This window comes from Hemiscyllium ocellatum, chromosome 1, assembly GCF_020745735.1.
Source record: "Hemiscyllium ocellatum isolate sHemOce1 chromosome 1, sHemOce1.pat.X.cur, whole genome shotgun sequence".
NCBI classification, from domain to species: domain Eukaryota; kingdom Metazoa; phylum Chordata; class Chondrichthyes; order Orectolobiformes; family Hemiscylliidae; genus Hemiscyllium; species Hemiscyllium ocellatum.
Genome location: NC_083401.1, coordinates 41,583,746 through 41,596,884, shown reverse-complemented (window position 1 = coordinate 41,596,884; position 13,139 = coordinate 41,583,746). Strand labels below are relative to the sequence as shown.

The window sequence follows — 13,139 nt, the reverse complement described above, 5'->3', positions numbered from 1 at the left end:
CCGGAATCCATGTCTTCACAGTGTACATGAGAAATGTATTGAGATGGAATGAACAGAGTTCTGAACAGAATAGATGGGAGGTTTGAAGCTCAACTCAGGATTAAACATTTGTTAAATTCAATCTGACTGCTGAGTGAATCCAACCAGCTTTGTATAATTGATACACCATTGAGATGGCTTCTGTCAAGAAAAAGTTATTTTCTACATTATAATAGCTTCAACTGACTGTTGAAACCTATGTTTTATGAGCTTTGAGATTTCATTAGAATCTTTGTGAACTTTGACTTTTTCTGAGCCCACTATCCACTAACAAGCATTATATACTGCAACAGACATTGTAACAAGGTCAAACAGATGACCTGTCCTACAGTTCATGCATTCAATCCTGGGATGTTGCTATAGGTTAGGGAGTTTAACGAGAATGATAAGAGATAGTCACAACATGTCACTGGATGCCATTATGACTGATTACTCAGAGTGAATTGGAAGCTATGTTGGAGAGTTTGTAACAGGTCAGGGTCAATTAAATGCATGCATAACTGTGAGACATAATCCAAACCAATAAAGGTGCACTAAAGGTTAGATAAACTGCTAAATGGAGAGAATGGAAAGTTCAACAAGTTTTTTAACTAGATTAATAATAATTTCCTGTAACAATTAAAAATAAGAGCAATGCAACTGAATGATCAGCAGATGGTGCTAAGTTCCCTCTAATAGGATGAAATCTCACTTACCGAGGAAGTGTTTCAGTTGACAAGATGTGTCCATGTTTGCTTGAGGATCTACCGGACTCCTGCAGTACTATGAAAGAACTCACCAGACTGTACAAGAGGGGTGACACGGTGGCTCAGTGGTTAGCACTGCTGCCTCACAGCACCAGGGACCCAGGTTCGATTCCAGCCTTGGGCGACTGTCTGCATGGGTTTCCTCCAGGTGCTCCGGTTTCCTCATACAATCCAAGGATGTGCAGGTTAGCATGGCAATTGGCCATGCTAAATTGCCCATAGTGTTAGGTGCATTAGTCAGAGGGAAATGGGTCTGGGTGGGTTATGGAGGGTCAATGTGAACTTGTTGGGCTGAAGGACCTGTTTCCACACTGTAGGGAATCTAATCTAATCTAAACCCTGTTAATTCTAGTTATTACAAATGGCATGATAAAGGGTTAGAACTTCTACCTGCTTTAAAAATGATGTTGACAGAGCATTCCACTGTAGAGAGCAATTGCTTGGTTAGAAGTAATAACTTCGAGTAAAAAATGAGGTCTGCAGATGCTGGAGATCACAGCTGCAAATGTGTTGCTGGTCAAAGCACAGCAGGTTAGGCAGCATCTCAGGAATAGAGAAGTAATAACTTCCCTGGTTCATCTATCTCAATTGACTCACTCAGTTTCCAAATGAGTACAAATGGCTTCATTGAGGACACACTGAAGATCACTCCCATCCTTGCCATCACCCCCACCATCGCAACCTCACATCTTTAAGGCAAGGAGCACAGATTTTTCTGTAAATGCAAATGAAATGCCTACTCACTGATCCTGCCAACTCAGGAAGCTATTTGTGATGGTTCGGGTCCCACTGCAGTGGGCCATGAATATGCTCAAGCAATCCTACTGTAACCACTGGATCTTCTGAGCATATTTTCTTAGAGTGTGGTACATGAAGATTGATCGTAGAGTCATAAACATGGAAAGAGACCCTTTGTCCAACTCGTCTATGCCGACCATACTTCTCAGTCCATACGAGACCCATTTCCGTGCTTTTGGTCCATATCCCTCTAAAGTTTTCCTATTCATGTACCTTTTCAAATGTCTTTTAAATGTTGTAACTGTATCACTTCCTCTGGCAGTTTATTCCGCATATGTACTGATCTGTGTGTGAAAATGTTGCCCCTCAGGTTCCTTTTAAATCTTTCTCCTCTCACCTTAAAAATACGCCTCCTCCTTTTGACCCCCCCCCCCCGCCCCCCCGCCCCATCCTAGGGAAAAGATCTTTGTTATTCAGGATATCTATGCCCATCAAGATTTTATAAATCTCAAAAGGTCATCCCTCAACCTCCTCTGCTCCAATGAACAAAGTCCCAGCTTATCCAGCCTCTCCTTATAACTCAAACATTTCAATCCTGGCAACTTCCTGGTAAATCTTTTCTGAACCCTCCAATTTAATAATAGAACATAGAACATAGAAAAATACAGCGCAGTACAGGCCCTTTGGCCCTTGATGCTGCGCCGATCCAAGCCCACCTAACCTACACTAGCCCACTATCCTCCATATGTCTATCCAATGCCCGTTTAAATGCCTATAAGGAGGGAGAGTCCACCACTGCTACTGGCAGGGCATTCCATGAACTCACGACTCGCTGAGTAAAGAATCTACCCCTAACATCTGTCCTATACCTACCACCCCTTAATTTAAAGCTATGCCCCCTTGTAATAGCTGACTCCATATGTGGAAAAAGGTTCTCATTGTCAACCCTATCTAAACCCCTAATCATCTTGTACACCTCTATCAAGTCACCTCTTAACCTTCTTCTCTCCAATGAGAACAGCCCCAAGTGCCTCAGCCTTTCCTCATACGATCTTCCTACCATACCAGGCAACATCCTGGTAAACCTCCTCTGCATCCGTTCCAGTGCCTCCACATCCTTCCTATAGTATGGCAACCAAAACTGCACACATTACTCCAGATGCGGCCGCACCAGAGTCTTATACAACTGCAATATGACCTCAGGACTCCGGAACTCAATTCCTCTACCAATAAAAGCCAGTACGCCATAATGCCTTCTTCACAGCACTATTTACCTGAGTGGCAACTTTCAGAGATCTGTGTACATGGACACCAAGATCCCTCTGCTCATCCACACTACCAAGTATCTGTCCATTAGCCCAGTACCCCATCTTCTTGTTACTCTTACCAAAGTGAATCACTTCACACTTACCTACATTGAACTCCATTTGCCACCTTTCTGACCAGCTCTGCAGCTTATCTATATCCCGCTGTCACCTGCCACATCCTTCCTCACTGTCAACAACTCCACCGACTTTTGTGTCATCCGCAAACTTGCTCACCCAACTTTCTAGCCCCTCCTCCAGGTCACTTATAAAAATGACAAACAGCAATGGTCCCAAAACAGATCCTTGCGGAACACCGCTGGTAACTGCACTCCAAGATAAACCTATACCATTAACCACTACCCTCTGTCTTCTTCCAGCCAGCCAATTCCTAATCCAAACCTCCAACTCACCCTCAATGCCATGCCTCCATATTTTTTGCAGTAGCCTACCATGGGGAACCTTATCAAACGCCTTACTAAAATCCATATACACCACATCCACCGCTTTACCCTCGCCCACCTCCTTAGTCACCTTCTCAAAGAATTCAATAAGGTTTGTGAGGCATGACCTGCCCTTCACAAAACCATGCTGACTATCCTTGATCACATTATTCCTATCCAGATGTTCATAAATCCTATCCCTTACAATTCTCTCTAAGACTTTGCCCACAACAGAAGTGAGACTCACTGGCCTATAGTTACTAGGGTTAACCCTACTCCCCTTCTTGAACAAGGAAGCCACATTTGCTATCCTCCAGTCTTCTGGCACTATTCCTGTAGACAACGAGGACATAAAAATCAAGGCCAATGGCTCTGCAATCTCCTCCCTTGCTTCCCAGAGAATCCTAGGATAAATGCCATCAGGCCCAGGGGACTTATCTATTTTCACCCTTTCCAGAATTTCCAACACCTCTTCCCTACATATCTCAAAGCCATCCATTCTAATTAATTGTGACTCAATATTCACATCGGCAACAATGTCCTATTCCTGAGTGAATACTGACGAAAAGAATTCATTCAGTGTCTCCCAATTTCTTCAGCCTCCACACGCAACTTCCCACTACTATCCTTGACTGGACCTATTCCTACCCGAGTCATTCTTTTATTCCTGACATACCTATAGAAAGCCTTTTGGTTTTTCCTAATCCTACCAACTAAGGACTTTTCATGTCCCCTCCTTGCTGCTCTTAGCTCTCTCTTTAGATACTTCCTGGCTACCTTATAACTCCCAATCCCCCCAATTGAACCTTCACGCCTCATCTTTACATAGGCCGCCCTCTTCCCTTTAGCAAGGGATTCCAATTCCTTATCAAACCATGGCTCCCTCACACAATCCTCTCCTGTGCACCTTTATAGGAAAAAAACTTACCCAGGTAAGCTTGCGCTACACCAGCTTCTGGGTCCTCTCAGGGCTTTTTTTAAAAAAAACTTTCGAATTTAAACTGTTAAACAAACGTCACCGAGCCTTCATGCAGCCACTGCCAAACAGCCCTTACCTACTCCGCTGAGAGAGTGAGGCCTAGGCCTCTGTATAGCAGGGTGACCAGAACTGTACAAAGTACTCCAAAAGTGGCTTCACCAACTTCCGATATAACTTCAACATGACTACTCAACTCCTGTAGTCATTGGTCTGAGCAATGATGGCAAATATTCTAAACACCTTGTAACCACCCTGTTTACTAATGATGTAACTTTCAAAGAATTATGTACCTGAAATCCTAGGTCTCTCTGTTTGACAACACTACCCAGGGCCCTACCATTAACTATACAAGTCCTACCTTTGTTTTACCGAAACGCACCACCTCGCATTTATCCTAATTAATCTTCATCTGCCACTCCTCAGCCCATTGGCCTAATTAATTATATCAGGCTCCAAATGACTTGGACTCACTTTCATTCTTCACAGAATTGTTATAGTGTAGCCAGTTGTGTCTGCACCACTCTTCAAATGAGCATCATTACTGAGTGCCAATCTCCCGCTGATTCCTTGTATACTTGCATATTCCTTATATCCATGAGCGAATATCTCAGTTGAGCCTGCTTCCAGCTCAGTTCCAAGCATTGCATTCCACGTCCTAACTACTGGCTGTGTGAAAAAGAAAATGCTCATATCACATCTGTCCCTTTTGCAAAATACTTTAAATCTATGCCTTCTTGTTCTTGTTCCATTTATGAGCAGGAATAATTTCCTTATCCACTCTATCCAGTACACTCACAATTTTGAAAATCGCTATTAGATCTCCTGTTAGTTTTCTTCTCTCCAAAAGGAACACAATATATATTTATATAATTTTCTTTCATCCCTGTTATGAGTTCTCCTGACTTTGCTTTCCTTTTTTGCATATAATCTTGCTGGTTTGCTTGTATGCTTTACTTTCTCCCTCCTTTTTAGTGAGACCTAAGAAAGGGCTACCCCTCCAATTATACATCATGGAAACAGACCCATTAGTTCAAACAGTCCCTGTCAACCATAACTCCAAACTAAACTAGTCCCACCGCCTGTGCTTGGCCTATATCCCTCCAAAACCTTTCATGTTCATGAACTTATCCAAATGTCTTCAAAAGTTGTGACTGTACCCATATCCACCACCTTCATAGTTCTGTGAACCATTCTCCCCTAGAAGGATCTATTAAACAGTATTCATAAAAGGACTGATTTAATACATAAAACTCAGATTTTTGTGGCCAGGCCTTCAGTCATCCAGGATACAAATCTGTTTTGAACCTATCCCCAGGTGAACCACACATTTGCTCCTCAGTTGGCTTTACTTCTCATTTCACCAGCTATTTCAAATGGTGCAGATTTTTATTACTCTTTACTATCTATTAGAAACAAACAATTAATGAATGGCTCTGTAATGGTGACATACATGAATACTTTTCCTGCTCATAGAGATAAGCAAGCAAAGAAGAAGCATCAGCAGGACATACTGGCACAAATAAAGTACCAAAAGCATCAGGCTGAGAAAAAGAAGGCAGAAGAACAGCGTGAGGTGGAAGCAGGAAAGCTGGAAGAAGAAGCTTACCAGAAAAAGCTTCAGGATGCTCTTTCTCAACCTTATACCAGCAGTGATAAGATTCATCCTTGGAGGAGGGAAAATTGTCTAAACCCTAAGCTCAATGAAACATGTTAGAATTATTGTTGCTATCTGTGAACATATACTGTAGTTTTGTTTGATTTGTAATGACAATTTGAATTGTGCTTTATGATGAAGCACTTAAGTGTATTGTATATTACTCAAATTATTATTGTAATTTTAGTTAATTAAAATGTTGAACTAGAAAAATTTGCTTTTGTGTTTAGATTGATACCTTCTATACTAAAAAAGTGCACCACAACACCTTAGCAAACGTCTGCTCTGCCATTCGTCATTGCTGATAAGTTTCTCAACACCATTCTACTGTTTTCTCCCTGTAACCCCTGATCCCCTTGATACTCAAGAACATATCTATCTCAGTCTTGCAGTCTTACACAGTCATAAACCAGAGAACACTTTGAATGGGTGTCTACAATGACTAAGAACATTGAGCCCATGAAATGACCTACATAGTTGATGTGTAATCGAGTCCAGGGTTTACTTGGAAATTCCCACGAATCTGGGGAAGCTGATGGCGGTAATTCCTGTCCTTGTTGGCACTCTGGGCATTGCCCCACTAACGTGGCTAAGTCCTCATCCGATCCTGGTCACCACCATCTTCGTTTTGGAGATCCCTGGGTGGCCTTGGTGGAGTTCAGCCAGTATCTGGTGGTGACTTTTGCTTGGGACAATCACTCTTGCTCCCTATAATAATATGCCATCCTTCACTGTGGTCTGGTCTGTCCAGGTTTAAAAAAAGGTTTCATTTCCAGTTATGATGCCCCTTCAGTTTCCCCCATCTCCACCATTGTTTCTGTTTTGCCAGGACTGGATCTTTCTGTATCCTAGGTCTGATATTGTTAGCTGTGACTGTGACTGCAAGATTTAAAACTGTTACAGTCTCTTCCAGTGGCCGTAGTAGAGAGGTGGCTCAGTGCATCCGCGTTTGTTACTTGGCCTAGACAGTGTTCCAACATGTAATTAAACACATTTAGGATTTGAACCCACTGCTAAATTTGGTCTGAAGCTATGGGTGGCACTGCCTTGTCTTAAGAAGACCTGGCAGGGATTTGTGGTCTGTTATTATTACAAATTTATATCCGTAAAGATATTGGTAGAGCTCCCTGACTCTAAATATGACTGCCAAACTCACCTTCTCTATTTGGGGGTACTTATGCTCTGCATTAGCCAAAGTCCTGGGTGTTTCTCCACATTTGGACCACACATGAGCTAATACTATGTACGAGGAGGCATCACATGGCAATCACAGATTTCACTTGGGATCATAGTGTGCCAACACTTTACCGCATGATAGCTGTTGCTTCACTTTCCTGAAAGCTATGGCATAGCTATATGACCATTTCCAAGGCTGATCCATTTTTAAGGGTTGATGCAAAGCTGCCAGAAATTTTCCATAATAATTCATGAATCCAAGGAAAGATCTAAGCTCTGGTACAGGCATGGAAGCTAGAGCACCTTTGATCGCCCTCATTTTATCTTCCAACAGGTATAACCCGGTCTTGTTGACTCTGAGTAAGTCAATTGGGAACATTTGCCCTTCTAAAGCGTCTACCTGACTGTGCCCAAGTTCTCTAAGTGCTCCTTATTTGTCTTCCCTGTTTGTCATCTAGATAAATGACAACCTGGAGTAGACCTTGTAAAAAATTCTCCATTGTCTATTAAAAAATTACACAGGCTGATGATACCCCAGATGGCAGTCTCATATTAATTGTAGCATATGAGTATTAATTGTAGTATATTTCTTGGAATCCTTAACTAACTGCAATTGAAAGTACACGTGGCTCGTGAAGGACAGCCCCCTACAAGCTTTGTGTATAAATCCTCTATGCGAGAAATAGGATATTGATCCACCGATGAAAAGTGGTTTACCAATTAGTTAAAATCCCCACCAAGGAGAACTGACATATTGGGCTTCACAAGCTTATGACCAGTGCTGCCCATTTCACAAATTGTTCTGGTTTGATTATTCCTTCACATTCCAGCCTTCTCGTTTCTGTCTCTACTTTTACTCATAAGGGAAATGACACTGGACAGGCCTTGCAGCATCATGGAATTGCTTCCTGGTCAACATGCAAGGTGGCCTTGACTCCTTTGATAGTTCCTAGACCTTCCTGAAAAACATCTGGGCATTTAATTAGGACTTCACTCAGGCAGCTATTTTCTAACTGAAAAATGTTGAGCCAATCAAGGTAAATCTGTCTCAACCAATTTCACTCCATCATACATCGGCCCAAGCTTTTACTGCAATCAGCAGTAACTGAACCAGTTGCTTTTCGTTAGAGACTGGAACTGAAGTCATACCTTTAGTCTTTAAAGTTTCCCCAAAATTGGTTTTCAGTCTAGCTGAGGTGTTGCGCACATTAATCCTGGGTAGATTTTGGTAAAGACTAGTTCTACAATCCAGTTCTGCTGGCTGGCTTGCTGTGTTCTTTCAGCCTCTTGCCTGTCTATTTTGGATTCCAGCAGCTGCAGTTTTTCTGTCCTCTGCAATCACTAAAAACAGCCGTGACAGCATTGACCTCCAATGAACCCTGGTGACCATTTAACCAGATGTTTATTTTGCCTGAGTCTGATTTGGATCTTGGGTTGATAAAGTGTGGCACTGGAAAAAGCACAGCAGGTCAGGCAGCATCTGAGGAGCAAGAAAGTCAACGTTTCAGGCAGGAGCATCCTTAGGACTCAGTTTGGATTCTGATTTGGATTTTGCTAAGCAATTAAACTGTTCCACACCAGATATAGGTGAATTTTCCAGGGTGTGCACTCTCCTGGATACTGGCCTATGAGTTCTCTTACTCAATTAAGGTCTAGTAGTACTGTCTTGAGTGTGCATACCAACTGCAAGAGTTACTGGACCAGATCCTGAAGTAAACTTTAACCATTTGGCTGAGGCCTGGCTTTGTTGTGGGGTTTTACTTTAGCCTGACTCGGATCTGTCTTTTCAGAATATGTCCTGAGTGTGGCTATGCAACTGCCTTCACTCAAGTGATGTTCCCCAAGGTCAGTCAGATTGATGAGAGTGTCCGCTTCCATTGGAATATCCTGCAACTCCTATGCTCCACTTGCCACATATTCCAATGATAAAGCTGTTTGAAGTCCAGTTCGATTTCAGCTAGTGGTGCTTTTGCATGGTTACGTCATTAATCCCACATCCCAAATAGTCTCGCAGCATCTCATTAAGGGTTAAACCAAAGTCACATGCTTCTGCCAGTCATCTTAACCTAGTCAAACATCTCAATACAGGTTCCCATGATTCTCTAATTGCTGAGTAAAACCAAAAGCCTCTCAGAATCAGAGGAGGCTTGGAGTTGTAATAGTCCTTAACTAATTCTTGAAAGGATTTAGTATCTGGTGCCTCATGGAAAGTTAGACTCCTAATAACCTGGCCCAGAAGCTGCTGTGAGAATTACTCTTTGCTTTTCATCTGCCCAATGTAATTTCTCCAGAAAAAATAAAGTTTTATTTCCATATAGTGGGCCCAGTCTTTGACAGCAGGATTCAACGAGTCAAATAACTGCATGATGCCAGAAAGGCTTCCCCCAACTCAAAGCTGATTGTTGTGAGTCAGTTTCTTCAAGGACATGCTTATTTCTCATCACCACTGAAATCACTCCACAGAGGCTGAAATCCCAACACCAAGACACCCTTTATTTATGCTTGGAAAGTCTTTGACACTGGTCTAGCTCCCTCATACCCAGCTCTCAGAGTCAGAATTTCTGACATTGTTCTTTTTATCTGTCAGCCTAGGCTCTCTGATTGAAACAGACTAACAGCCCCAATCAGGGAACTCATATTCTGTGATGTCTACTAGGCTGACCGTGTTACAATCACTACAAAAAGGAATTGGATAATTATTTGAAGAGAAAATACTTAAATTGTTATGAGGAAAAAAACAGGGTGTTAAATCTAATTGCATTGCTCTGTGGAGCCACAGCACAGACATCATGGGCGACTGACTGTGTAGCGTTTGCACGTTCTCATGTCGGCGTGGGTTTCCTCCGAGTGCTCCGGTTTCCTCTCACAGTCCAGGTGAATTGGCCATGCTAAATTGCCCGTAGTGTTAAGTAAGGGGTAAATGTAGGGGTATGGGTGGGTTGCGCTTCGGCGGGTCGGTGTGGACTTGTTGGGCCGAAGGGCCTGTTTCCACACTGTATGTAATCTAATCTAATCTAAGTAATCTAAAAATAGCATCCTATGTATCTTTGATTCTATGAAATTCAAACATACAATATTGGTTTGTGATATGTGTTATTTTCTACAAATGATGTTAGTTTGTAATCCAATTCCTGAAAAGTCCTATTTTGTTATAATTGCTCTTGATTTGATATCTAGTTTTTAATTAATTTGATTAGCTGTTAAAGCCCAAATCAAGGGCCTGAAATTATTTTCTGTCACCTTCCCAATCATGTGATAAAGCCAGTTTCCATCGGTTTAAGACAGGAATTTGTTTTTCACAGGGGTGATTGAGTCTTTGGAACTGCCAAGATGGTAGAAGCAAAGTCTTTGAATATTTTTAAGGCAGATTTAGATAGATTCTTGAGAAGCAAAGGACTGAAAGGTTATCAGGCACAGGTGGACATGTAGAGTATTCAGATCTCAGGCTCAGGAGGCTTATTTCTGCTGCTCAATCCTGTGTTTGTGTATTAAAAAAAGGAATGGTAGCCCTGGTAAATAATTATCCCTCAATGAACATCACACATAAAATAAAGTCTGGTCACATATATGTTACCGTTTATGGGGGCTTTGTTGGGAATTAGCTACCATATTTCCCACATTTCAAAATGGTCATGGTATTGTGGTAGTGTCACTGAACTTGTAATCAGAATGCTATGCCCATATTCCAGGGATGTAGTTCAAACCTCACCATATCAGAAGGTGAGATTTGTATTCATTGTACGAAGTCAAAGATGAAAAGCTTTAGCAGGCTGTTGCTGGGTATGGAAGGTTTTAATTACAAAGATAGGCTGGGACATTTTTCCCTCGAACATAGGTTGATAGGCGATCTTAAAGAAGTTTATAAAATAATGAGGGGTATAAATCCGGTTAATGGTAGGTATCTTTTCCCGTGATGGGGATTTCAAGACTAGGGCACACATTTTTAAGGTGAGAGGAAATAGATTTGAAAAAGACATGGGGGCAAATCTTTTACACAGAGGCTGGTTCACGTGTGAAATAAACTTCCTGAGGAAGTGATGGACGTGGGTACAATTACAATGTTTAAAAGACATTTGGATAAGTAAATGAATAGCTGAAAATGTGTTGCTGGAAAAGCGCAGCAGGTCAGGCAGCATCCAAGGAGCAGGAGAGTCGACGTTTCGGGCAAGAGTCCTTCTTGAGGAACCTGAAGAAGGGCTCATGCCCGAAACATCGACTCTCCTGCTCCTCGGATGCTGCCTGACCTGCTGCGCTTTTCCAGCAACACATTTTCAGCTCTGATCTCCAGCATCTGCAATCCTCACTTTCTCCTAAGTAAATGAATAAGCAAGGTTTGGAGGGATATGGGCCAGGAGCAGGCAGGTGGACTTGTTTATTTTTCGATTACATTTGGTATGGACTGGTTTGGCCGAAGAGTCCGTTTCCTTGCTCTTTGACTTTATGACTGCATTACTTTATGACGAATATATGGGATATATGGTCGGCATGGACGGGTTGGACCGTAGGGTCTGTTTCCATGCTGTACATCTCTATGACTCTATATCATTAGCATTTAAAAAAATCTCATTCACTTATGTCTTTTAGGGAGGGCTACCTGCAAACTTAACTTGATCTGGCCAATGTGTGACTCCAGACCAACAACAATGTAGTTGAATCTTATCTGCACTCTGAGCAATTAGGGATGGACAATAAATGCTGACCTAGACAATGATGCCCACATCCACTGAATGAATTTTAAAAAGCACAAGAAGCTTGATGCTATCCTGAACAAAGCAGCCCACTTGGTTGGCACAGCATCCATAAATCCTCAATCATTGAGGCTCAGTAGTAGCAGTGAGTACTATCCACAAGATGCACTGCAGAAAGTAACAAAGGTTCCTCAGACAGCACCTTCCAAATAGAGTCATAGAGATATACAGTACGGTCCTACTCATCCGTGCTGACCAGATATCCTAACCTAAACTAGTCCCATTTGCCAGCACTTGGCCCATATCTCTTTAAACCCTTCCTATTCATATACCCATCCAGATGCCTTTTAAATGTTGTAATTGTACCAGCCTCCACCACTTCCTCTGGCAGCTCATTCCAAACATGCACCACTGTCTGCATGAAAAAGCTGCCCCTTAGGTCCTTTTTGTAACTTTCACCTTTCACCCTAAATCTATGCCCTCTAGCTCTGGACTCCACCACCCGAAGGAAAAGACTTTGTCAATTTATCCTATCCATGCCCCTCTAGAAGGACAAGGACAACAGATACAAGGGAATAGAACCAATTGCAAGTTCCCCTCTAATGTGTGTGTCTATGTGTGTAGCAATAGCAAATAGACTGCAGCAGTTCAAGAAAACAGCTCATTGATACTTTCTCAACGCCAGTTAGGGATGGGCAATTAATGCTGGCACACAAAGAAAAACAAAATAAAATACTATCAGAGACTGTTCCGACACAAACCACGTTGTTTGCTACAGAACCATATAAAAATACATTTTCTGCACATGTACTTGATTGAAACCCTAATTTTAAGGTGCATACAGTTCACCTCTCAATCTTCTCTTTGCTATTAAGAAGAGCCCTGGTCTGTTCAATCTTTCCTGACAGTGATAGCCTCATGGCTCTGGTACAATTCTTGATAATCTTTACTGCATGTTTGACAGTACTGACCTTTTTGCCAATATAAACAAGAAAATCTTTGGGGGCAAGTGGATTGAGATCTTTCAGGAAATTGATATTGTACTGGGTGGCATGGTGGCTCAGTGGTTAGCACTGCTGCCTCACACCACCAGGGTCCCAGGTTTGATTCCAGCCTTGGTGACTGTCTGTGTGGAGTTTGCACATTCTCCCCGTGTCTGCGTGGGTTTCCCCTGGGTGCTCCGGTTTCCTCACACAGTCAAAAGATGTGCAGGTCAGGCAGATTGGCCATGCCAAATTGCCCATAATGTTAGGTGCATTAATCCGAGGGAAATGGGTCTGGGCGTGTTACTCTTTGGAGGGTTAGTGTGGGCTTGTTGGGCCGAAGGGCCTGTTTCCACACTGTAGGGAATCTAATCAAGGTAATCTGCTCT

General features: G+C 42.3%; 1 protein-coding gene across 1 annotated transcript in view; it reads left to right on the top strand.

Moving 5' to 3' along the window:
- Nucleotides 1-5,977, top strand: part of cfap53 (cilia and flagella associated protein 53) — a 41,350-nt gene extending 35,373 nt beyond the window's left edge. Inside the window, exon 7 of the mRNA XM_060828970.1 lies at nt 5,723-5,977. Within this exon, the coding sequence (XP_060684953.1) occupies nt 5,723-5,963 (241 nt within the window). The 3' untranslated portion in view covers nt 5,964-5,977. The remainder of the gene's footprint in view (nt 1-5,722) is intronic.
- The last annotated feature ends 7,162 nt before the right edge of the window (nt 5,978-13,139 follow it).